The 25,189-nt window shown below is 39.9% G+C and overlaps 1 protein-coding gene across 1 annotated transcript in view; it reads right to left on the bottom strand.

Moving 5' to 3' along the window:
- The window catches only part of TY3BI_8 (Transposon Ty3-I Gag-Pol polyprotein), a 30,929-nt gene extending 18,225 nt beyond the window's left edge, over positions 1 to 12,704 (bottom strand). The window contains exons 1-2 of the mRNA XM_051208624.1: positions 9,248 to 12,704; positions 1,967 to 4,037 (exon numbers count right to left, since the gene is read on the bottom strand). Of these exons, the coding sequence (XP_051070858.1) occupies positions 2,907 to 4,037; positions 9,248 to 10,948 (2,832 nt within the window). The 5' untranslated portion in view covers positions 10,949 to 12,704 and the 3' untranslated portion in view covers positions 1,967 to 2,906. The remainder of the gene's footprint in view (positions 1 to 1,966; positions 4,038 to 9,247) is intronic.
- Positions 12,705 to 25,189: the final 12,485 nt, after the last annotated feature.

The following is a 25,189-nucleotide window of genomic DNA, read 5'->3' as shown; positions in this document are numbered from 1 at the left end:
AACCTACAGCAGGAGAAGACATACCAGCTTCCAACTGAAGAAGATATAAGGAAAAGACGCTGGGGGTGGGTGGGACACACATTGTGGAAATCACCAAACTGCAATGCGAGGCAAGCCCTAGCTTGGGACCCTGTAGGCAAAGGGAAAAGTGGAAGGTCGAAGAACACACTGCGCAGAGAATTGGAGACAGACATCAAAACAATGAATAGTAATGGGAGACAACGAAATAGGATTGTCTGGGTCAGAGTTCAATGGAGAATCCGGGTAGGTGGCCTATGCTCCTCTACGATGGGTAACAGGCAATTTTCAGGGCGATCACAATACTCAGATTTTGTTAACAATGCGGAAATCTTTTCTAATTCAATTTTACGCATGAGCTGTAGCTTTTAATGATTGGTTGTTATTACTTCCAGTTAGCTAAATTTCTATGTGCTTGAAGTTCATATTATTGTAACTATACATTCACGGAGTTGTCTATTTGTTTTGAGATACTTCTCCTACCTTAAATATCAGGTTTCCCTATCTATGCGTTAGCTGTCGGATGTTGTTTGTGAAGTGCCGTTATCGTCCACGAAACGAACTGACCACATTTGGGTACGTAACTCTCCAAGTATTGTAGACCAATACTAAACTTCAATGACGAGATACAACATTTACTATTATTACCATCATTATTTCATTATTATTATCATTACGTAAAACGAGGTGATGACGTATATCTGATAGATCCATTGGCATTATAAACAAAATGTGCACAGAATTTTGATAGTAATCGGACGACTATCATTTTTCTGTTTGATTAGGAAAAAGAGAAGTTCTCAAACTAAAACAAATAATTTAATGCCTTCCTATGAGATACTGACAAACTCAACGAATTCAAGAAGGCTTTCAGCAACAGATTTCAAGCATTACAACATCTACTGAACGGAGGAACCACTATGGAGGACAACTTGAAAGGTATCGAAGTAGCAATAACTTGAAAGTGTCAAGAGGTTCTAGGCCAATAGAAGCATCATCATCATAAGGAATCGATCTCTATCGAAACCCTGGACAAGATTCAAGAAACGAAGAACACGAAGACAGCAACTAACAACAGCTGAACACGAGCAGAGATATTCAAGGCAAAGGCTGAGTACACAGAAGCAAACAAGCACATGAAAAAGAGCAGTAAAGCCGACAAGCAGAAATACGTGGAGGAACTAGCAACTACAGCAGAAAGAGCTACAAGAAAAGGAAATGTGACGCAACGAAATATAGAAAACCAGAGAGATCGGTCGGGGGCAAGAGGGCAAGCTAATCATGGAGACTCGAGAACAGAGGAACAGATGGGTAAAATACCTCGAGGAACTGTTGAATAGACCAGCTCCATTGAATCCACCGGTCATTGAAGCAACATATACAGATATTCCTATTGATGTTACTCCATCAACGATCGAAGAAATCAGGATGTCCATCAGACAAATCAGGAGTGGGAAAGCAGCAGGACCTGACGATATACCAGCTGCAGCACTGAAGTCAGACATTGAAGTAACTACAACCATGTTTTACCTTCTGTTCAAGGAGATTTGGGAGGAGGAGTATGATAAAGCTTTTGACAGCGTGGGCAGGAGAATATTATGGAAAATTATTCGACACTATGGAGTTCGAGAAAATTGTTAACACTATCCGGCACTCATACGACGGACTACAGTGCAAATTGGTTCATGGATGACAGCTGACAGATGCATTCCAAGTAAGGACCGGAGTCAGACAAGGCTGATTACTCTCGCCCTCTCTTTTCCTTATAGTGGTTGACTGAATTATGAAGACCCCGACATCTGAGGGGAAGCACGGTTCACAATGGACAGTGTGGTGGACCAAACAATATATAAACGCAAAAGTATCAACAAAGTTAATAGCAATCAATAGTAATATTAATATTTACAAGTTAAATGTTACAAATGCAATAACAAATTAGGGACGTTACTTAAATCGGCTAGTCGTTGCGTGTTCTGTTGAGTTTTGGTCTCAAAAATCCACAATTATAAATGCGTAATAATTCCACAGAGGTAAATATGACGCCAATAAGTTTCTTTGATGTAGGATATAATGGGAATGACACTGCAGTCTGAAATGAGGATAATATCCAGTTTAGAACGCAATTGACTTGGTAACGAGCGAGAATAGAACAATGGGTATGTGCGTAATAGTGTATTTGTGAACAACCGAAAATGTGTGTCACGCTATGTTAGAATTACAACGGAAAAAGTGTTCAAGGTCGTTGACTAAAACAACACGTACAGTCATTTAATGATAAATGTACATACAGTGAAAAATTGACAAAACAAATAGAAATAACATTGAAAACTATTTACAAAATAAGGTTGTCAGGTCTATCTCCACATAGCTCCCCCCAGAGTGTCCGGAGGTAACACTGGTTACAATAACAATAATAAAAATTTTATACCAAAAAAAAATTATTTACAATAATAACCAATTAACAATGTGGAGATGCGTATGACATGTACGTTAACAATATACAGTGTGTTATTGCGTGAAAATAGCGGTGATGTGGCATAGCATGACAAACAAAAGTAATGAGAATACCGTCATTTAAAAGCTTGGTTTGCTAACAATGATAATAATGTGCAGACTGTTACTGACCCCCAAAAAAAAATGAACTGCTTATTTTTTTTTGAGTGTGTGTGTGTACAACAAATGAATAATTAAATAGAGTTTACTCGTTTATTATTGTAACAAATTTTTTTCTATGAAAAAAAATGTGACAAAACGAATAATTGTGGGAAAAAAAATATGGTTAATTATGTACACTGTAAAAAAAGGGAAAAAAATCATGGATTTTGTTGGGAAAAATCGGGTGAGTATAATCGTATAGTACATCAGTAATTGTTTGTTTAGATTTTTTTTTATTCGGCGAAATGTACATAGCGTTTGGGTTTTTTTACGGCTCTGCCTGAGCGCGTTAAACAAGTAGGTTTGATACTCAGTTTTTCTTCCCTGTCTGCTGTAGTGGTGGTTGCTGGACGGGGTTGGTTCAGTGAAATAGTATGTTCTTTGTCAAGTTGTGCTTCGTAGAAAGCAGGCTTTATTCTATCGATAGCGATAGTCTCTTTCTTTCCACACTTGTTGATTATGAAGTGTTTGGTCGTTCTTTTAATTACTTGATATGGTCCTTCATAAGGTTGTTTCAATGGCTTTTTAACAGCATCAACTCGAACAAAGACAAACTTGCATGTTTCTAGATTTCTGTTGAGTTGTATTCGATTGTTATGTTCACGAGGCGGTATGGCTTTGATTCGTTGCATGGTTTGCAGCAGTTGGCTAGCAAAACGACTTGGGTCCGTTGGTGTTAAAGTGTTTGGGTCCACTAGTTGACCTGGTAATGTAAGGGTTGTACCGTAAACTAGCTCAGTGGCTGTACAACCTATATCTTCCTTTATAGTTGAACGGATACCCAGGAGTACAAGTGGTAATGCGTCACTCCATTTTGTCGTATCATCTTGTGCCATCAGCGAGCTTTTCAATTGGCGGTGAAATCTTTCGACCAAGCCGTTAGCTGCTGGGTGGTAGGCTGTTGTTTTGATGTGGTTCACGCCCAGAAGTCTTGTGAATTCCTGAAATAAGATAGACTGAAACTGGGGACCACGGTCGGTAGTGACGATGGAAGGTACTCCGTAATTTGCTATCCAACGGTCAAGGAATACGCCGGCTGTTTCTGCAGAAGTATCAGCAATAGGGCATGCTATGGCCCATCTTGTGAACCTGTCCACCGCAGTGAGAATATGAGTGAATGAATTAGATGGTGGCAATGGACCAACTATGTCTAAGTGGATATGCTGAAAACGTTTTTCCGGCAGGGGATACTTGCCAACTGGACTGATCGTGTGCTTCTGAATCTTGCTGCGTTGACATTGTAGGCAGCTTCGCGTCCATCGTTTTATATCTGAATTGATTTTTGGCCACACAAAACGCTCAGTAACCAATTTGATTGTGGCTCTGATTCCTGGGTGAGAAAGGTCATGCAGTTGATGAAATACCTGTCGACGACATGCTAGAGGTACAAAAGGGCGATTGTTACCCGTTGAAACATCGCAAATGATAGATGTATTTGAGAAAGGGATGGGTACTGGTTTAAGGTTCAAGTTAGACTTCTCCTGGCAGGCCTTCAAATCTGCATCGTCTACTTGTAGTTTTGCGATGGTTTCTAGATCGATGTCTTGTTTACGTAACAGGGTATTTACGTCCTTACGTGACAATGCGTCAGCTACGACGTTGGTGTGTCCTTTGACAAATTGGATATCTGTCGTAAACTGGGAGATGTAATCCAGTTGTCGTGCTTCGCGAGGTGAATGTCGGTCGTACGATGTGTGGAATGAGTAACATAAAGGTTTGTGATCGGTCATGATGGTAAAAGTTCGTCCTTGTAGTAAAAAGTTAAAGTGTTTAACGGCTAAGTAGATAGCAAGTAACTCCCGTCCAAAGGTACTATAGCGTTCCAGGGCTGGTGACAATCTTTTGGAGAAAAACGCTATGGGGGTAGTCATATTGTTTACCTGTTGTTGTAATACTGCCCCGACGGCTTTTTGAGATGCATCGGTACACAGAATTAAGTGGGTTGTGGGGTCAGTATTTAGATATTGTAGCATGGTGGCATTAGCTATCATCGACTTTGCTTTTTCAAACGCTGTTTTGGCATCAAGAGATAGGTTGAATGTTTGATTCTTCTCTCTCTTCGTACCTTTTTTGTCGGCTTTCAACAGATCGGTTAATGGCTGTAATACTTCAGCACAATGTCGTAAGAAACGGCGGTAAAAATTACACATACCGAGGAAGCGTCGTAATGACTTCACCGAGGTTGGTTCGGGATAATTGGTAATAGCTTCAACCTTTTCTGGGAGTGGTTTGATGCCTTGAGAGTCAATGTAATGTCCTAAAAACTCTAAGGCTGGGACTGCGAATATGCATTTCGAAGGATTGATGACGACGCCATGTTTTTAAAACGATCAAAAAGGGTCTGGACATGTTGGATATGCTCTTCTAAAGATGAGCTTGCAATGAGAACATCGTCGATGTATGCAAACACGAAATCAAGGCCTCTTGTTACGTTATCCATGAAGCGTTGGAATGTCTGCGCAGCGTTTTTTAATCCGAATGGCATCTTTAGAAACTCAAACAAACCAAAAGGTGTTATTATGGCTGTTTTCTCAATGTCTTCCGGTGCCATTGGAATTTGGTGATATGCTCGCACTAGGTCGAGCTTCGAGAAGATGCATTTACCATGTAAATTTAACGCGAAGTCATGTATATGTGGAATAGGATACCTATCCGGGATGGTTTGATTGTTTAATCGTCGATAGTCACCACACGGACGCCAATCTTGGTCCTTCTTTGGTACCATGTGTAACGGCGAGGCCCAGGGGCTGTTGGATGGTCTGATAATACCAAGTTGCATCATATGTTCGAATTCTCTTTTAGCTACTTGCAACTTGCTTGGTGGTAATCTCCTCGCCCTGGCGCTAATAGGTGGTCCGGTGGTAGTAATATGGTGTTGTACCAGCTGTGGGTTACCTTCCTTTTGGTAATCTGATTTCGTAATGCACTGGTATTCTGTTAGAATGTCGTTGAAGTTGTTGTTCACAGGTTTCATTATTCGAACACCATGGATCTCGTTGTCGTTGGAGAGTGTACCATTTACCTGTAAACGTGTGTTTACGTCGATTAATCTCTTGTTGGTCATATCAACTAACAGGTTGTACGCACTAAGAAAATCGGCCCCGAGGATGGGTCGTTTGACTTGAGCAACTATGAATACCCATGTGAATCTTCTACGGAGCCCGAGATCTAATATAAGAGATTGTTCTCCATAAGTTTTGATAACTGATTCGTTAGCCGCTACCAAGGACAATTTAGTGCTTGTCGTATGTTGTCTGCGTGAGAGATGGAGTGGGATGATGCTGATTTCTGCTCCCGTATCGACTAAAAAGTCTGAGCCAGAAATACGATCCCTGATGTGGAAGAGGCGGCTGACATGTTGGCCAGTAACAGCTGCCGCTATTACTGTCTGGCCACTTCGTTTCCCTGATGGTCTGGCTTGCTTGCCGTGAAGTTGCACGGTTTTGTGCAACGACGTGCTTTCTCACCATAATTCGAATGATACCAACAAATTCCGGCTGCCCGCTTAGGTGACCTAAGACGATGTCTGGATACTGATCTCCTTCTGGACCTAGATCTGGGGCGTCGAGAATGGATGGTGGAGATAGTCGCCTGCAGTGATGCTAGCTGCCGTGTTAAGTGTGCCATTTGTTGCTGCATGTCAAGAGTAGGGTTCATAGCATCTCTACTAGCGGGTTGTACAGCGTTAATTCCCCGACTATCGGGATATATTTCTATTATCTTATCGGCCATGTCTGCTAAATCATCAAGACTGACAGAGGCTCCTGATACGCTGAGAATTTGTCTGACGCTATAAGGTAACCTTTGTGACCACATCTGCTTAAGTAATGCTTCATCTAACTTGTATGAGCCTGCTAGTTGTCTCATGTGTCTAAGCAACTGTGAAGGTCTTTTGTCCCCTAACTCGCATGCGGTGAGTAGTTGCTGTAAGCGTTTTTCATCAGACTGCGAAGTACGGTGGATTACTGCGGCTTTTATTTTGTCATATGGGTCCGCTTCTGGTACGTTATCTATCAGGTCTCCGACTTCTGCTGCCACTTCTATGGGTAATGCTCCAACGATGTATGCATATTTTGTCGCTTGCGAGCGTATACCTCTCGACAAAAATAATGCCTCAACCTGTGCAAACCAGATCCTGGGATTATTAACACCGTACGTTGGTAATCTTAGTTCTGAGATAGCGTTGATTGAGTTTAAAACATTATCCTCTGGTTGTGGAGAGTTTAGAAGGTTGGTCGGTGAACTATCAATATCAATAAGTTTACCCGGAGAGTTCATAATGACAAAAAACAAGAAATGGTGTCGTGCTAATCAATAATAATAAAAAATTATGTAGATATATATAGTAAATGTCTATAAAAAAAATAATCGAGGCTCACCAAATAATTGTGGTGGACCAAACAATATATAAACGCAAAAGTATCAACAAAGTTAATAGCAATCAATAGTAATATTAATATTTACAAGTTAAATGTTACAAATGCAATAACAAATTAGGGACGTTACTTAAATCGGCTAGTCGTTGCGTGTTCTGTTGAGTTTTGGTCTCAAAAATCCACAATTATAAATGCGTAATAATTCCACAGAGGTAAATATGACGCCAATAAGTTTCTTTGATGTAGGATATAATGGGAATGACACTGCAGTCTGAAATGAGGATAATATCCAGTTTAGAACGCAATTGACTTGGTAACGAGCGAGAATAGAACAATGGGTATGTGCGTAATAGTGTATTTGTGAACAACCGAAAATGTGTGTCACGCTATGTTAGAATTACAACGGAAAAAGTGTTCAAGGTCGTTGACTAAAACAACACGTACAGTCATTTAATGATAAATGTACATACAGTGAAAAATTGACAAAACAAATAGAAATAACATTGAAAACTATTTACAAAATAAGGTTGTCAGGTCTATCTCCACATAGCTCCCCCCAGAGTGTCCGGAGGTAACACTGGTTACAATAACAATAATAAAAATTTTATACCAAAAAAAAATTATTTACAATAATAACCAATTAACAATGTGGAGATGCGTATGACATGTACGTTAACAATATACAGTGTGTTATTGCGTGAAAATAGCGGTGATGTGGCATAGCATGACAAACAAAAGTAATGAGAATACCGTCATTTAAAAGCTTGGTTTGCTAACAATGATAATAATGTGCAGACTGTTACTGACCCCCAAAAAAAATGAACTGCTTATTTTTTTTGAGTGTGTGTGTGTACAACAAATGAATAATTAAATAGAGTTTACTCGTTTATTATTGTAACAAATTTTTTTCTATGAAAAAAAATGTGACAAAACGAATAATTGTGGGAAAAAAATATGGTTAATTATGTACACTGTAAAAAAAGGGAAAAAAATCATGGATTTTGTTGGGAAAAATCGGGTGAGTATAATCGTATAGTACATCAGTAATTGTTTGTTTAGATTTTTTTTTATTCGGCGAAATGTACATAGCGTTTGGGTTTTTTTACGGCTCTGCCTGAGCGCGTTAAACAAGTAGGTTTGATACTCAGTTTTTCTTCCCTGTCTGCTGTAGTGGTGGTTGCTGGACGGGGTTGGTTCAGTGAAATAGTATGTTCTTTGTCAAGTTGTGCTTCGTAGAAAGCAGGCTTTATTCTATCGATAGCGATAGTCTCTTTCTTTCCACACTTGTTGATTATGAAGTGTTTGGTCGTTCTTTTAATTACTTGATATGGTCCTTCATAAGGTTGTTTCAATGGCTTTTTAACAGCATCAACTCGAACAAAGACAAACTTGCATGTTTCTAGATTTCTGTTGAGTTGTATTCGATTGTTATGTTCACGAGGCGGTATGGCTTTGATTCGTTGCATGGTTTGCAGCAGTTGGCTAGCAAAACGACTTGGGTCCGTTGGTGTTAAAGTGTTTGGGTCCACTAGTTGACCTGGTAATGTAAGGGTTGTACCGTAAACTAGCTCAGTGGCTGTACAACCTATATCTTCCTTTATAGTTGAACGGATACCCAGGAGTACAAGTGGTAATGCGTCACTCCATTTTGTCGTATCATCTTGTGCCATCAGCGAGCTTTTCAATTGGCGGTGAAATCTTTCGACCAAGCCGTTAGCTGCTGGGTGGTAGGCTGTTGTTTTGATGTGGTTCACGCCCAGAAGTCTTGTGAATTCCTGAAATAAGATAGACTGAAACTGGGGACCACGGTCGGTAGTGACGATGGAAGGTACTCCGTAATTTGCTATCCAACGGTCAAGGAATACGCCGGCTGTTTCTGCAGAAGTATCAGCAATAGGGCATGCTATGGCCCATCTTGTGAACCTGTCCACCGCAGTGAGAATATGAGTGAATGAATTAGATGGTGGCAATGGACCAACTATGTCTAAGTGGATATGCTGAAAACGTTTTTCCGGCAGGGGATACTTGCCAACTGGACTGATCGTGTGCTTCTGAATCTTGCTGCGTTGACATTGTAGGCAGCTTCGCGTCCATCGTTTTATATCTGAATTGATTTTTGGCCACACAAAACGCTCAGTAACCAATTTGATTGTGGCTCTGATTCCTGGGTGAGAAAGGTCATGCAGTTGATGAAATACCTGTCGACGACATGCTAGAGGTACAAAAGGGCGATTGTTACCCGTTGAAACATCGCAAATGATAGATGTATTTGAGAAAGGGATGGGTACTGGTTTAAGGTTCAAGTTAGACTTCTCCTGGCAGGCCTTCAAATCTGCATCGTCTACTTGTAGTTTTGCGATGGTTTCTAGATCGATGTCTTGTTTACGTAACAGGGTATTTACGTCCTTACGTGACAATGCGTCAGCTACGACGTTGGTGTGTCCTTTGACAAATTGGATATCTGTCGTAAACTGGGAGATGTAATCCAGTTGTCGTGCTTCGCGAGGTGAATGTCGGTCGTACGATGTGTGGAATGAGTAACATAAAGGTTTGTGATCGGTCATGATGGTAAAAGTTCGTCCTTGTAGTAAAAAGTTAAAGTGTTTAACGGCTAAGTAGATAGCAAGTAACTCCCGTCCAAAGGTACTATAGCGTTCCAGGGCTGGTGACAATCTTTTGGAGAAAAACGCTATGGGGGTAGTCATATTGTTTACCTGTTGTTGTAATACTGCCCCGACGGCTTTTTGAGATGCATCGGTACACAGAATTAAGTGGGTTGTGGGGTCAGTATTTAGATATTGTAGCATGGTGGCATTAGCTATCATCGACTTTGCTTTTTCAAACGCTGTTTTGGCATCAAGAGATAGGTTGAATGTTTGATTCTTCTCTCTCTTCGTACCTTTTTTGTCGGCTTTCAACAGATCGGTTAATGGCTGTAATACTTCAGCACAATGTCGTAAGAAACGGCGGTAAAAATTACACATACCGAGGAAGCGTCGTAATGACTTCACCGAGGTTGGTTCGGGATAATTGGTAATAGCTTCAACCTTTTCTGGGAGTGGTTTGATGCCTTGAGAGTCAATGTAATGTCCTAAAAACTCTAAGGCTGGGACTGCGAATATGCATTTCGAAGGATTGATGACGACGCCATGTTTTTTAAAACGATCAAAAAGGGTCTGGACATGTTGGATATGCTCTTCTAAAGATGAGCTTGCAATGAGAACATCGTCGATGTATGCAAACACGAAATCAAGGCCTCTTGTTACGTTATCCATGAAGCGTTGGAATGTCTGCGCAGAGTTTTTTAATCCGAATGGCATCTTTAGAAACTCAAACAAACCAAAAGGTGTTATTATGGCTGTTTTCTCAATGTCTTCCGGTGCCATTGGAATTTGGTGATATGCTCGCACTAGGTCGAGCTTCGAGAAGATGCATTTACCATGTAAATTTAACGCGAAGTCATGTATATGTGGAATAGGATACCTATCCGGGATGGTTTGATTGTTTAATCGTCGATAGTCACCACACGGACGCCAATCTTGGTCCTTCTTTGGTACCATGTGTAACGGCGAGGCCCAGGGGCTGTTGGATGGTCTGATAATACCAAGTTGCATCATATGTTCGAATTCTCTTTTAGCTACTTGCAACTTGCTTGGTGGTAATCTCCTCGCCCTGGCGCTAATAGGTGGTCCGGTGGTAGTGATATGGTGTTGTACCAGCTGTGGGTTACCTTCCTTTTGGTAATCTGATTTCGTAATGCACTGGTATTCTGTTAGAATGTCGTTGAAGTTGTTGTTCACAGGTTTCATTATTCGAACACCATGGATCTCGTTGTCGTTGGAGAGTGTACCATTTACCTGTAAACGTGTGTTTACGTCGATTAATCTCTTGTTGGTCATATCAACTAACAGGTTGTACGCACTAAGAAAATCGGCCCCGAGGATGGGTCGTTTGACTTGAGCAACTATGAATACCCATGTGAATCTTCTACGGAGCCCGAGATCTAATATAAGAGATTGTTCTCCATAAGTTTTGATAACTGATTCGTTAGCCGCTACCAAGGACAATTTAGTGCTTGTCGTATGTTGTCTGCGTGAGAGATGGAGTGGGATGATGCTGATTTCTGCTCCCGTATCGACTAAAAAGTCTGAGCCAGAAATACGATCCCTGATGTGGAAGAGGCGGCTGACATGTTGGCCAGTAACAGCTGCCGCTATTACTGTCTGGCCACTTCGTTTCCCTGATGGTCTGGCTTGCTTGCCGTGAAGTTGCACGGTTTTGTGCAACGACGTGCTTTCTCACCATAATTCGAATGATACCAACAAATTCCGGCTGCCCGCTTAGGTGACCTAAGACGATGTCTGGATACTGATCTCCTTCTGGACCTAGATCTGGGGCGTCGAGAATGGATGGTGGAGATAGTCGCCTGCAGTGATGCTAGCTGCCGTGTTAAGTGTGCCATTTGTTGCTGCATGTCAAGAGTAGGGTTCATAGCATCTCTACTAGCGGGTTGTACAGCGTTAATTCCCCGACTATCGGGATATATTTCTATTATCTTATCGGCCATGTCTGCTAAATCATCAAGACTGACAGAGGCTCCTGATACGCTGAGAATTTGTCTGACGCTATAAGGTAACCTTTGTGACCACATCTGCTTAAGTAATGCTTCATCTAACTTGTATGAGCCTGCTAGTTGTCTCATGTGTCTAAGCAACTGTGAAGGTCTTTTGTCCCCTAACTCGCATGCGGTGAGTAGTTGCTGTAAGCGTTTTTCATCAGACTGCGAAGTACGGTGGATTACTGCGGCTTTTATTTTGTCATATGGGTCCGCTTCTGGTACGTTATCTATCAGGTCTCCGACTTCTGCTGCCACTTCTATGGGTAATGCTCCAACGATGTATGCATATTTTGTCGCTTGCGAGCGTATACCTCTCGACAAAAATAATGCCTCAACCTGTGCAAACCAGATCCTGGGATTATTAACACCGTACGTTGGTAATCTTAGTTCTGAGATAGCGTTGATTGAGTTTAAAACATTATCCTCTGGTTGTGGAGAGTTTAGAAGGTTGGTCGGTGAACTATCAATATCAATAAGTTTACCCGGAGAGTTCATAATGACAAAAAACAAGAAATGGTGTCGTGCTAATCAATAATAATAAAAAATTATGTAGATATATATAGTAAATGTCTATAAAAAAAATAATCGAGGCTCACCAAATAATTGTGGTGGACCAAACAATATATAAACGCAAAAGTATCAACAAAGTTAATAGCAATCAATAGTAATATTAATATTTACAAGTTAAATGTTACAAATGCAATAACAAATTAGGGACGTTACTTAAATCGGCTAGTCGTTGCGTGTTCTGTTGAGTTTTGGTCTCAAAAATCCACAATTATAAATGCGTAATAATTCCACAGAGGTAAATATGACGCCAATAAGTTTCTTTGATGTAGGATATAATGGGAATGACACTGCAGTCTGAAATGAGGATAATATCCAGTTTAGAACGCAATTGACTTGGTAACGAGCGAGAATAGAACAATGGGTATGTGCGTAATAGTGTATTTGTGAACAACCGAAAATGTGTGTCACGCTATGTTAGAATTACAACGGAAAAAGTGTTCAAGGTCGTTGACTAAAACAACACGTACAGTCATTTAATGATAAATGTACATACAGTGAAAAATTGACAAAACAAATAGAAATAACATTGAAAACTATTTACAAAATAAGGTTGTCAAGTCTATCTCCACAACAGTGTGCATGCAACTATACAACTTAAACTTTGAAGACGAAGCACATGACCTGTACATCTCAGAACCTTTCGGGCTATTTAGATGTTTAGCGATGCAATCATTCTTGCAAAGCATCAGTATAAGCAGTTGAGGAAGACTTGCAAACCGAAAACGTCGCTGTCAAATTCACCTCACGAAACTGAGAAAGGTTCTTGCCATTATCATATATATGATTTGGGAGTTGCACTTTCATTGGTTACAACTTTTGCTCTCCCTGAAAATCACATGGGCAGCAATCACTGTTTATCATCTTGTGAAAGTTTATTTAGCCCAAAGCATTGTACAACTCCATATCAACTATATTTGTGGCACATAAGCTCCGTTGATCTTAATGTCCTATAGTCACTGAAGTTCATAAAAATCGATCTCCTTAGTATCCCAAAATCAATACTTGCAGATGACATGTATAAACCTTCAACCAGTATGCATGAATGTGGATAAATGTTCTATTCCAAATCAGAATATTGAGTCTAGGGCAGGTCTCTCATGAATTACTCATATTTGAGCTATTTGTCCGAAATTAACATGATCATCAGTTTCCACTTATCAAAACAATTTGGGCTAACCATTCATATGGAATAGTAGTTTTATTAATTACTATCACGGTTAGACTATAATGAGGTCGCGAAAACCTCCCACAACTAAATAAACCGTATTAAAGTAAACAAACTACCTGTAACACTAGTTGCAATTCTTGCTCACCGCAGTTATACTTTTGTTCTTTCAGTTTAGCCTAATAATGCAAATACGGTTGAAAATCAACTCGTACGGACAGCATATTAACATGAAAATCAACTGTCGTTTTGTTTCAATTCAAAAATAATACGAATATCAACGTTTCTACATTATTGGTTGTTGTTCTATTTCTATTTCTATTGCTATTACTGCCTATATGTGAAGATCTTAACCAAAGGTGATTACCATGTATCTTAACATGACTTTCTGAAATACCTCTGTATCAAATCATTCTTCTTTATAGTAACCCCACTTTGTCTAGTACTTGAATAATGTTCACATAGATTTTTATTTTGAGTGTGTTAAGAATGTATTCAAAGGTTTTGAAATTATGACGTGTTTCTCGATCAGTCGCTGCTACCTTCTCTTTGATTTATCTTTCAGTTTACCAAGGTCCGGAGGATTAACATCATTCTATTCGTAACCCAGGATGCTCAACAATCCCACTCTATATGGCAGCGAACGAACGTCATGTTGGTTCGGGTGGAAGAGTGGTGTAATGATATTGGTTATAACCACACGTTACTCAAAGCTGAACATAGAATAGTTGAGAAAATTCACATTCAACATTTAAGACTGAGAGAAGTTCAGCAATGTCGAAAATAGCGGAAAATAATCGAACGCACATGGCTCGGTCATGCAGATGTGGTCATATAACCCTGCACTTGGTATAAATATATTCTTCAGAAGTGCTAGGCGACATATTGCTGATTGCTACGATATCAATAGTCACTGTAGACAATGATGTGACTTCCACGTAAGATCTTATATATTATGTAGTCACATAATTACAAATCTACAATTTCGAGATTAGGTCTTTTATTAAAGTAGTACTAATATCGAACTAGACCATAATTATACATAATCTCATAATAATCAAAACAATGAGCTATTTTTTTAAGTTATACTTACCCATCACGAATAGAACATCACTAAGCTCAAATTTATATCAACCATGATCTGAGGTAGCCACATGGTTTGGTTTTCAGTTCTTATAGCGTTTTTAACAATAATTGATCTGCTTCAGCCGGAAGAAACATACTAAGCGATCAAATTATAGTAATCTTTTTCTCAAATGACAGTATGTTACATGATTTACGCCATTTTAAAAGCAAGATCTAATTACTTCAAGTGATGCATGCTTCACTGTAATAAAGCAATCAGGTAGGTTAATATGTTATAGAGAACATTGGACACAAAACCAGGGAATAACGTTTCTCACATATGAATATACATAACGTTGGTAAGACTCGAATTATCACTTTAAAAGTTGACGCGTTTTATTAAGGATGCGTTTCAACGTGCAGCTGGTGGTCGAGAATAAACCCATGTAAAGCTGAGAGCTTCCAGAAAATACAGCCTTATATCCCTCTGGAATATCTGAAGTATTATTGATAGAGCAGCACGAAGTCAAATGTTCTATTTGTTTTCGGTGGTATATCACGAGGATGCTGAAGAGGAGACTGAAAAAGGAAGGACGAGAAGCTGAGCAAACAATGCTCATGACTATTGAAGTTGATTCATTCGTGATCCAGTAATTTAGTATGACTTCTTAAACTTGTTTTCTATTTCTGAGTCAGTATTTAAGCAAGTACATTTTAGTAGTAAACAAGTCAAAGTACGGCGATGAACGGATAATGGAATGTATAAATGGAGGCGCTTTGCAAAGCGGCTGACAGTTCAGGATTTTGTGTAGTTTTAAAGAGTAGTACGGAAAACACTATATTCAAATATGTAAATGGTTAATCTCTCTTTATATCCTATTTTTTCCAAATCTATTACAGCTCATCTTCATTTCTAAAGATTTGCAGAGTCATAAGGGGACTGTTTTAGCCTAATTGTTCAGTTTCGCTTGTAATAGGATTTTTTTGGTAAGAAGTGAAACCAATTCAAGGCTACAGACGTAAGTCAAAGAGGTATTTAGCATTATAAGTTAGCATCGATACCATTAGTTAGTTACATTAGAAAACTCAGTTTAGCACGGTAGTCTTAGGTCACGGATGCTTGCGAATATATTACATCAGTAGTACAAAATCGACTACCCCCCTCAATGTTTGTACACATGAATCGGATTGGAACTAGTCGTGCCTAGGTCTCCAAAATAGTAAGGAACTAGGAAAGCGGGTATGGTGAGTCTGAATGATGGTAATGGCCGAATATATTTGTATCTAGAACATTAGGACCTAATGGCTCCGAATCCCCATGCTGGCCAGTCCAAATGAGATCGCATGAAGAAATGGACCTTCAGACATAAAGACATATTTTTTATTCAACTTATTTTTATTGTTCCCCCTCTCTCACTTAACGTCTTTGCAAGAACTCTCTCACTTCACCAAGGATAACTGCTAGTGGTGTCATTGTCAGTTTGTTGATGTCTTCAAACATAGTACATTTTAATTCTTTCAAACCTTATTTGTGGTCACGTATAAACATGATTCACCTGAAACACCTACTATCCATCATTCCTACAGACTGATCTGCAAACTGTAAGGTATTATAAAGCAGACATCATCAGCAACCTTATTATTGTCAGAACAAAGATAGGCTTTTTAACTCAGCCGTTCAAAGTTATCACATTCAAAAGTTTAAAATTTGAGAACCTATTGACCATAGGGCATCTTAGTCCATTCATATAAATATAAACCACAATGTGCAAGAGATTACTTGAGAGTCGTGAAAGAAAGGCTCGTACCTGATAATTCCACCTTGGAGAAAGTATTATTCAAGCTAGTTCTTTTATGCTTTTCCGCAGGGTTGCTGACTCCACATTTACTTATCTTTCTAGTTCTTTTAACGGGCTAAAAGACTGCGAATGTGTTAAATCACCATCTCCACTGAATGTATTTTTAGAAAGGTTTACTTTATAAGGGTGGGGGTACTATAGTCTTTTGTGCACCCGGCTAAAATACCTCTCGACCCTTACAACAGAAAAGTCTTATACTGCATTTTAAAGACAGACTTGAAAGATTCTTATGTCTGGGTCGGTATCATTCTCATTTCTCACTGCTACTAAAATAATAGACCTAACCTCAAAACCGTAGATTCGCCATGGTGTGACTACATAATTTAGAAGACTTTAAGTGGAAGTCGCATTAATGTCTATAATAAATGTTTCCAGCATGACAGTCAGCAATATGCCGTTTAGGACTTCTGAAAAACATATATGAACAGGAGATAGAATAGTGTATTTAATATGAAAAGCAAGTGGTTACAAGGAGTGACTACATGTGCATGCCTGAGCTATCGAATGTACGCCACCTACGATGGGGTGGTTGATAACCGATACCGCCACAAATGGTTTCAGAGTCTAGAGAACAACAAATAATGTGGCTGATCCCACCAATATCCAAGTTTGTTTGAAAGGATCAGTTAGACGAACAGAAACTTGAGGTTTGGAGATTATTCGTAGAAGGTTTGCACTAATGTACATCACTTATGGTCACAGACACCAGCATAAGGTCAATGGTCGACCATTCTCACACGCGGGGAAGCAGTAAGCTCTATTAGTATTCATCGGTGATTTAAAAGCGACTGCGTAATGTAATGAAACAGCTGCTGAAGATTTTTGAGTGGGTTGGTCACTTCATCGAGCATTCAAATGCCTTGACAACGACAATGACCTCAGAAGGACTGCTATTGCTTTCCGTTCACTAACAAAATGACCCATATACGCTAGGAGATGCGCTGATGCTGTTTAAAGAAATATGAAAGTAAATTATATGATGAGAAGACTATTACTTCATTATCATAAATCATCCTCATAATCAAACATCAAAGTAGTTTTTTAGTGTCGTTTTTATGGGAATGCTGTTTTGACCATTACGTTGCTGTTAAATGCACATACGTCTAACATTCTTCATTCGTTTTTGTTTCTATCATCATTCCCTATGTTGTCCAGCCCAGATCTGGCGTTTAGGTCTCCCACCAAATGTTCAGTTCTGAAATCCTCTCTGCGATGAACTGCAGCCCATTTCAAAGTTTGTTGACGTTCTTCATTGTTTTAACTTTTGTTTGCGTGGTGTTGGATGTCGATTTTTGTATTTTATTCTTTGTTTTTACCATACGCTGTTAATAACTTGTCGATGTGAATTTCGTTCCTATTCTCTTTCACGGTTATTTGTCTATTTCCATTTCAACCCCTTCTATTTTTGAGCTATTTTCTTGTATATCAACACAATAAAACTGTTCCTCTCTCAAAGCTCCTCCGTTTTTTTTGACATGTACTTAATGCCTTCTGCTCATTCCATGAGTCACTACGTTGTATCTTCTCATTCCAGTTATTATACTGACTGTTCTGGTTTCCCACATTATGCAGACATACCTTCTATCAAGATTCATTGTTGCCCTGATTTCTAAAAGCATTGACCCCTTGACTACAGAAGAATAACAGCTTTCGTGATCGGGCGACATAACTCTCATAAATTAATGCCATTTAATTACTGTGGCAAATTTTAGATGGTTTAGATGGTATTTTTTGTTTAGCGTCTTTTTGCAAGACATTTCCTTCCATAAAAAGTTATTCACCTCACGCTTAACTCTTTTTTTATCTGAACTTAAACGGTGAATTATTTTAGAATCGCTGAAAAAAGGAGGACAAATAAAGTCGAAATTATATGCGTCACTACGCATATTATTTTTTTCGTTTTGATCAGAATGTTTCCAGAGGAAATGCATAAGGGTGACCTAAGAAGAATTATAAAATTTGGTCTTAAATCTCAAAACTGATAACATGTAGACATTTAATGGAATATATAGTTCACTTAAGGAAGACCTGGGCCTCAACATTTCCTGAAAATAGAACACCTATTTGCTTTTAATCCAGAGGTAATAAATTTGCTTAGTTTTTGCGTAAATTTATTGCAGCTCACAAGTAATTATGGCAATTTAAAGAGAAACACTATTAAATAAAATCATGTGTGATCTACTTTTGTGAACAACAAATCAGCATTTCATATTTATTAATATACAACATCGAGACAGTAGGTTTATACTTGTGCTCGCCAAGTGAGTTCAGTTAACATACACGGCAAGAAATCTTTAGTGGCATATATCGGTGCAAGAGCTTTTTAGCTAGGGTAAGCAGTTTCAGAATTTAGACGTATAATTCACTTTTAAATGTTAAAAACAAGAAGTTCATCGAAGGAATCGAGCTTTCGAATCGTATATATGTGAACGTGACAATGTCATGAGACATTGGACAAATATGACTGAATAGAAAGATTGTAATACTAAGTGATCTACTGTACATAACAGGACCTTAACATTGTCTGTATAAATAAAAGGCTTTAAAAATTAAGGAGTTAGTGGATAATAACATTAGTGGAGCAAGATCAATAAAATGTTTCTGCCACAGTCATTAAACTTGATAGAGATGTAAAAACCGCAATGACAATATTCGGTTTGAACGCAGGACTGATGAACCAAAATTTATTCAGTTAGACAAAACTACATTCTTCTGTATAGCGTATGATGTGTTTTTGAGTTGCTCGTATCAAATCATATCAAAACGCAAACTCCGTGCTCAGTTTAAACGGTCCTAATCTAGGAAACAGAACAAATTAGATCAAAAATACAAAATACCTCAAACGGTACAGCCTGTGCTATAAAGTCAGAAGTTTCCTTAACGTAAAGTAGCGCGCTAAACAACAAATGAAACGGTTAATACCAAGATGTTCGATACCTGAGAATCAATAAAAATATTCCCAACAAGATGAGATCAAATATCTATCTGCAGGGATTCCAGAAATCCTCCCGAGCAGACAATCAAAAGGTTAACAGTTGTAACATGTGTAATCAGCAGTCACTGGAAGGCGGGAAGACCTGAAGCCACAACACACACAATGTTAACTGAGCACTTCACACCACAGAGGGAACACGGAATGGAGACCACCAGTCGTTTATTTGAAAATTAAAATTCGCGGGTTATGTACAGAAAAGACAGCTCTTATTCTTCGTAGGGCAGCAGGGGTGACCGTATCTCTACTGGTAAGCGTAATTCGTGCCCAAACAGTAAAATAGCAGGCGGGAATCCCGTGGACCCATGTACCAACGTACGATATGCTAAAAGGCATTGGGGGAGCACCTCATCACATAACTGAGGTGACGATCTGCTGACGAACGACTGCAAGATGGCATTAATAGTTCTGTTTGTTCTTTCCACGAGGCCGTTACCTTCTGAGTGATACGCATTGGTGTGTGTCTTCCTGATTCCTAATAGCCGGCATATCTCAGCAACGAGGTGACTTTCAAAGGATGGACCTTGGGCGGAGTGGAGTGAAACAGGGGCACCATAAAGGGAGACCCAATGATCGATGAAAGCTCGGGCAACAGTAAGGGCGTCTTGCTGTGGAATGGGTGCAGCTTCGCATCATTTAGTGAGATAATCCACCATAACCAGTATGTAGCGGTTCCCGTTTTTTGTCGTTGTCAGTGGTCCCATGATATCTATGCCAACTCGCTGGCGTGGTCCTGTTGTCACCATCGGCGTCATTGGTGCACAGGGTGTCTGTTGAAGCGATTTAAAACGGCAGCACGTGTTACAATTCTTGCAAAGCTGCGCTACATCTTCGTGTATGGATGGCCACCAAAAGCGTCGACGGACAGCGTGTTTAGTTCTCCGCTCTCCCGCATGACCAAGTTCGCGGTGTACCTGTTCCACAATGCTCTTAACTTTCACTCGCGTTACTATCAGTAGGGGTTGTTTTGATCCATTAGTTAGGGATAATGTGTCACCATGTAGTTTGAGGTTGCTCCATTTAGTGCAAATACGACGAGTTGTCACGGATTCATCTTTTGGCTCCTTCATGGATGGCTTACTATTTCCATTTAGCTGTCTTTGATAAACAATCTGTAAGTCTGGATCTGTTGCATGTAGGGAGGGCCAATCCGTCTCCGGAGCTGTACTAAGAATCGCGTTAATAATATCTGTGGTCTGGGGTATTCAGGAGAGGGCATCCGCGTCTGCATGTCGATCTCCCGGTCGATACTCGCATGTGAAATCAAACTCTTGTAGTCATTCCTACCAGTGTGCCACTTGCTCTTCTGGTTCGCGGAAAGAGCGGAGTCACTGTAGTGCACGGTGATCCGTGCGCATGCGAAAGGGTTTGCCCAGGAGATAATGGCGAAAGTGTTGTAAGAATTTTACTACTGCTAACATCTCCCTACGTGTTGTGGAATATCGTGCTTCACTCTTATCTAGTCGTTGACTAGCATACGCAATGACCCTTTCGTGTCCATCTCGAGCTACTTGTGATAAAACTGCTCCAATAGCCGAGGAACTAGCGTCTGTATCAAGTATAAATTTGCTTCCGTCTGCTGACGTATCTGGGAAGGCTAATATAGGTGGAGAGGTTAACCGGGCCTCCAAAGCATCGAACGCTTGTTGACACTCGCTGGTCCATAAAAATTTTCGTCCCTTGTGGGTTAATCGATGTAAAGGTGCTGCTAATGATGCGAAATCACGTACAAAGCGTCTATAGTAAGAAGCTAGTTCAAGGAAGCTACGAACGTCTTCGAGTGATTTTGGTTGCGGCCAGTTAACAATCACACGTGTCTTTTCTTTATCTGTTGCCACTCCATCTTCCGTAATACGGTGCCCTAAAAAGAGCATTTCTTTTTGCAATAGTTGACATTTGGATGTTTTAACTTTTAGGTTATGCTGCCTGTAAGATCCATTTTGAATGTTTTGTGTTTGTGAAAATCCCTCCATGCATATACTTGCACTTTGTTCCTATTGATCCCCTTAGTTGTACATTGTTAGTTTTTTGATTACATTTGAATTGTTAATATTTGTATTTTATCATAGTTTTTATTTTATTACGCCTTCACTAAGTTTTTGTGCTTCTTCCCGAACTGTATCTATGTTGTTTTACTTGACACTTGTTCTTGGCGGCAGCCATATTGATTTGCTCCTCCTTTTGTGTGTTCTATCCAGTCTGGATAGAATAACGTTCATTTGTTGTTACTGGTAACTTTCTCTCATCTTTCATCAACTACTTTATTTATTGTAACTTAGATTTTATTGATTGAACAATTATTGGTTGAGTAGCCGGGTGGTAATATTTGTTTAAATTTATGATGAATTATAGAACCGCTAATTACCCGATTACTTGTTTTGATTTCGACGGGAAAGGGCGCGTGTCTAACGTACGTGGAAGGCTATTCAGCAGTCCAAACCGTAGTTTGGATCTTACACTGCCTAATACGTTGTAGGACTGCCTTCAATTTGGCATTATGTTGTTCTGGCGTGCTGCCATATACAATAATATCATCAAGGTAAATTAAGCACTGGTGCAGTACGAGACCGTGTAGAACTGTCCGTATTAATCGTTGGAAGGTGGCTGGGGCATTAGTTGGTCCGAAAGACATTACTTGAAATTCATATAAGCCAATGAGCACTATAAATGCAGTTTTTTTCTATTTTGGGGTCGGACTTCCACTTGCCAATACCCTGATGCTAAGTCTAGAGTTGAGAACCAGCGAGCACCTTTCATGATATCTAAGGTAGCGTCTATCCGTAGAAGTGGAAAAGAATCACACTTAGTTATAACATTAAGGCGTCGGCAATCTACACACAGTCGTAGGGAAGAGTCCTTCTTTTTTACTAAAACAATGGGCGATGCCCAGGGTGACGAAGATGGTACAATAGTCTTTTTTCTAGCATATCTTTCATCATTGATTCTAAGTGAGGCTGATAATGCACTGATATTCTGCGAGGTGGTTAGCGTAATGGCATGTGGTCACCTGTAACAATGGAATGTTGAACAATGGTTGTCCGATTCCCAGAGATATTCTCCGAGAAAACAGAGTACGTCAATGGTCGCTCGACGGTCCTTTTCGCTTATTATTTGGTTATCTTGTACCTGACGTACAATCTCTGCAATTCGCACCTGAACTACGGTTACGGTTGGCATTTCCTGGCGTTGTAGTTGCACGACAACCCCGCCAATTTTAGCTTCCGACTTATTCATGTCTATAGAGACCTGATATCTTAACATGAAGTCAACCCCGAGTATCATGTTCCAGGTCAGTGTGGGGCAAACCAGGAATTCATGTCGAAAAGAGTTCTTGTTTATTGTTAGCTTTAACCCTATCTTAGAACACGCAATCAAGGGGTCTCCACTCGCCGTAATTATTGTAGAGGAGCATTGTTTACGCTGAGTGCTGTGGCTAAGTCTCTGCAAGAAGTCTTCCTTAATGAGGGATACTGAAGCTCCTGTGTCTAGAAGTATGTCTAGCTCGATGTTTTGTACTCTACCTTTAAACGTAGTTGGATTGACATGATTAACATAGGAAGATGAATAACCAAAACGCCGCTCGCCTGGTTTACGGGGGCGGTTGTGACCGCATCTTCTAGCGTTCCTGCCAAACCTCTTGCAATATATACACTCGGCTTGACGCCCATTGTAGTTGCCCCCTGCCAGTTGTTTATTCTACCTCTAATTTGACTGTCCGCGGATAGCACCTCGGCCGCAAAGGTTGATGACAGCCATTTTAGTCTGGCAGCTGTCCAGGCCACTAGATTTTGTAGCTCGTTCCACAGTCGTCACTGATGATGAATGTACATTGGATAAATTCACTAGTTTGTCAGCGGCCAGGGAGCGTAATGTTGTTCTTTTTACGTCAGACGTATCAGTTGGTGGATTTCGAAGAAAGTGTTCTTTAAGTGGTCCGAACAACCGGCCTTCGACAAAACGTGAGCGTATTAATTCCTCTCGTCCCATCATATCTAAACGAGGGAATGCTTGTACTGCGACTTGCTGCAGGGAATGAAGATAGTCTATTGGACTCTCGCTTGCTTTCTGGTGGCGTGATAAAAACTGAATTGTCACCTGCTGGGTGTCTACGGGAATGGGAAAACAGTCGTCTAGAATTCTCCAGTTGTGTGAGAGCGTGTTATCGGCCGCAAAACCATTCGCTATAGCCCTGCGTACTGATTCATCTCTCAGATAAGAAACGAGATAGTTGAAATGTTCGGTCAACGGAACTCTCTGAAGGTACGCTGTGACTTCAAATTTCCAAACGGAGTAATCTGACGACGTTTCAAGCAGTAGTGGCTGGCGTGGGGTTGAACCGGGAGCAGCCCTGATTGGAATCAGAGGCGGTTCGTTTAGATTCTCATCGCGTTTTTCTGTCGGCACCTCCATCGCCAGTTGTAACACGTGTAATCAGCAGTCACTGGAAGGCGGGAAGACCTGAAGCCATAGCACACACAATGTTAACTGAGCACTTCACACCACAGAGGGAACACGGAATGGAGACCACCAGTCGTTTATTTGAAAATTAAAATTCGCGGGTTATGCACAGAAAAGACAGCTAGTTTACAAAACGGTCTTGTGAGTCGTCCTGTAAGTTTAGTGCATGAAGGGCTTGCTCTTCTTTTTCTAAAGCACTTATTCTTGCTTGCCCTGCAATGGAAAGAAAACAAAATCTATTAACAACATCATACATGATGATTTTAATCCCGTTACACAGTCACACACTGAATCACGCCGCGACCTTTAGCTTAGTCAAACACGACCTTACTGTCAACAGTCCGGCAACATGCAATAGAAAATTAGGTTAAAAAAGAGAAGTCTTTAATCAAAATCACATAATAAAAGCTCAGACGAGGAAGACTGAAGAACAAAAGGTGTGCTTAAACGAGATCTGAACAAGGGTTAAAATACACGACAGGGAGACTAAACAAATAAATGACAGTATAGTCCGACAAAATGCTGTAGAGGGATTTTCACCCTTCTCTTTCTGTTGCAACACGTGTGTTTGTTTTCGTGACATACTTCGCAACTCCTCAATGAATTGTTATCCGCATAACTTTGGGCACGTATTGGACTGGGATTACTTAGTAATTTAGTGGAATTCTCGATGCCCTGATGAATCATTTTATGAAATTTTCCTCCTTAACGGCATTCGAAATTTGTAAACTTTAATGGTTTAGTTGTAGTTTCTTGAAATTTGCGAAGGAAAATGAATTCGGTTTATCTTGAAATGCCAAAATGTTTAATAAGCTGTCGGCTTCTTTTTGATGAATAAAAGGAAATGAGTCAAAATATTAACATCCTCAACATCTTCCTCAGTCACACTCCAGATTTTGAACTCTTCCATATAATCCTTGAAAGTATCGAAATTTGAATGTTTATTCAACTCTTCCATCCCAGGTTCCATTGAGATTCCCATGTGATGATTTGAAGTACCTGAATTATTGCACTAACCAGGAATCCTCGAAATAGAGCAACTTACGTCAGGTAGAGCTAAGTGAGCACAAACGAACGCGTTGTATTTGGAATTCAAAATCAGGCGGACACCGAGTACAAAGGAATAATTAGTTCATACAAACATCATATATAAACAGCCTGTTAACGTCTGAAGTCTTTCCTGGAGCTACTGGCCCTTCTATTACATCATTCTGTTTGAACATTCCTTTTCTTAAATAGCTATTACTTTTAGATCGATTCGACCAATAAGACGGTCGGGGAAAACCTCCAGAACGCAAACTCGCCTTCATGATATCATCCTCTATAAAGCAACGAGGTCAGGCATGTGGTCATTGCATAGTTGGGCAATATAAAAAAATAAACGAAACATCGTACTTGGAAATATAATTCTGA

The sequence above is a fragment of the Schistosoma haematobium genome, chromosome ZW (genome assembly GCF_000699445.3).
Source record: "Schistosoma haematobium chromosome ZW, whole genome shotgun sequence".
NCBI classification, from domain to species: domain Eukaryota; kingdom Metazoa; phylum Platyhelminthes; class Trematoda; order Strigeidida; family Schistosomatidae; genus Schistosoma; species Schistosoma haematobium.
This window is presented reverse-complemented; position numbering and strand designations above follow the sequence as displayed.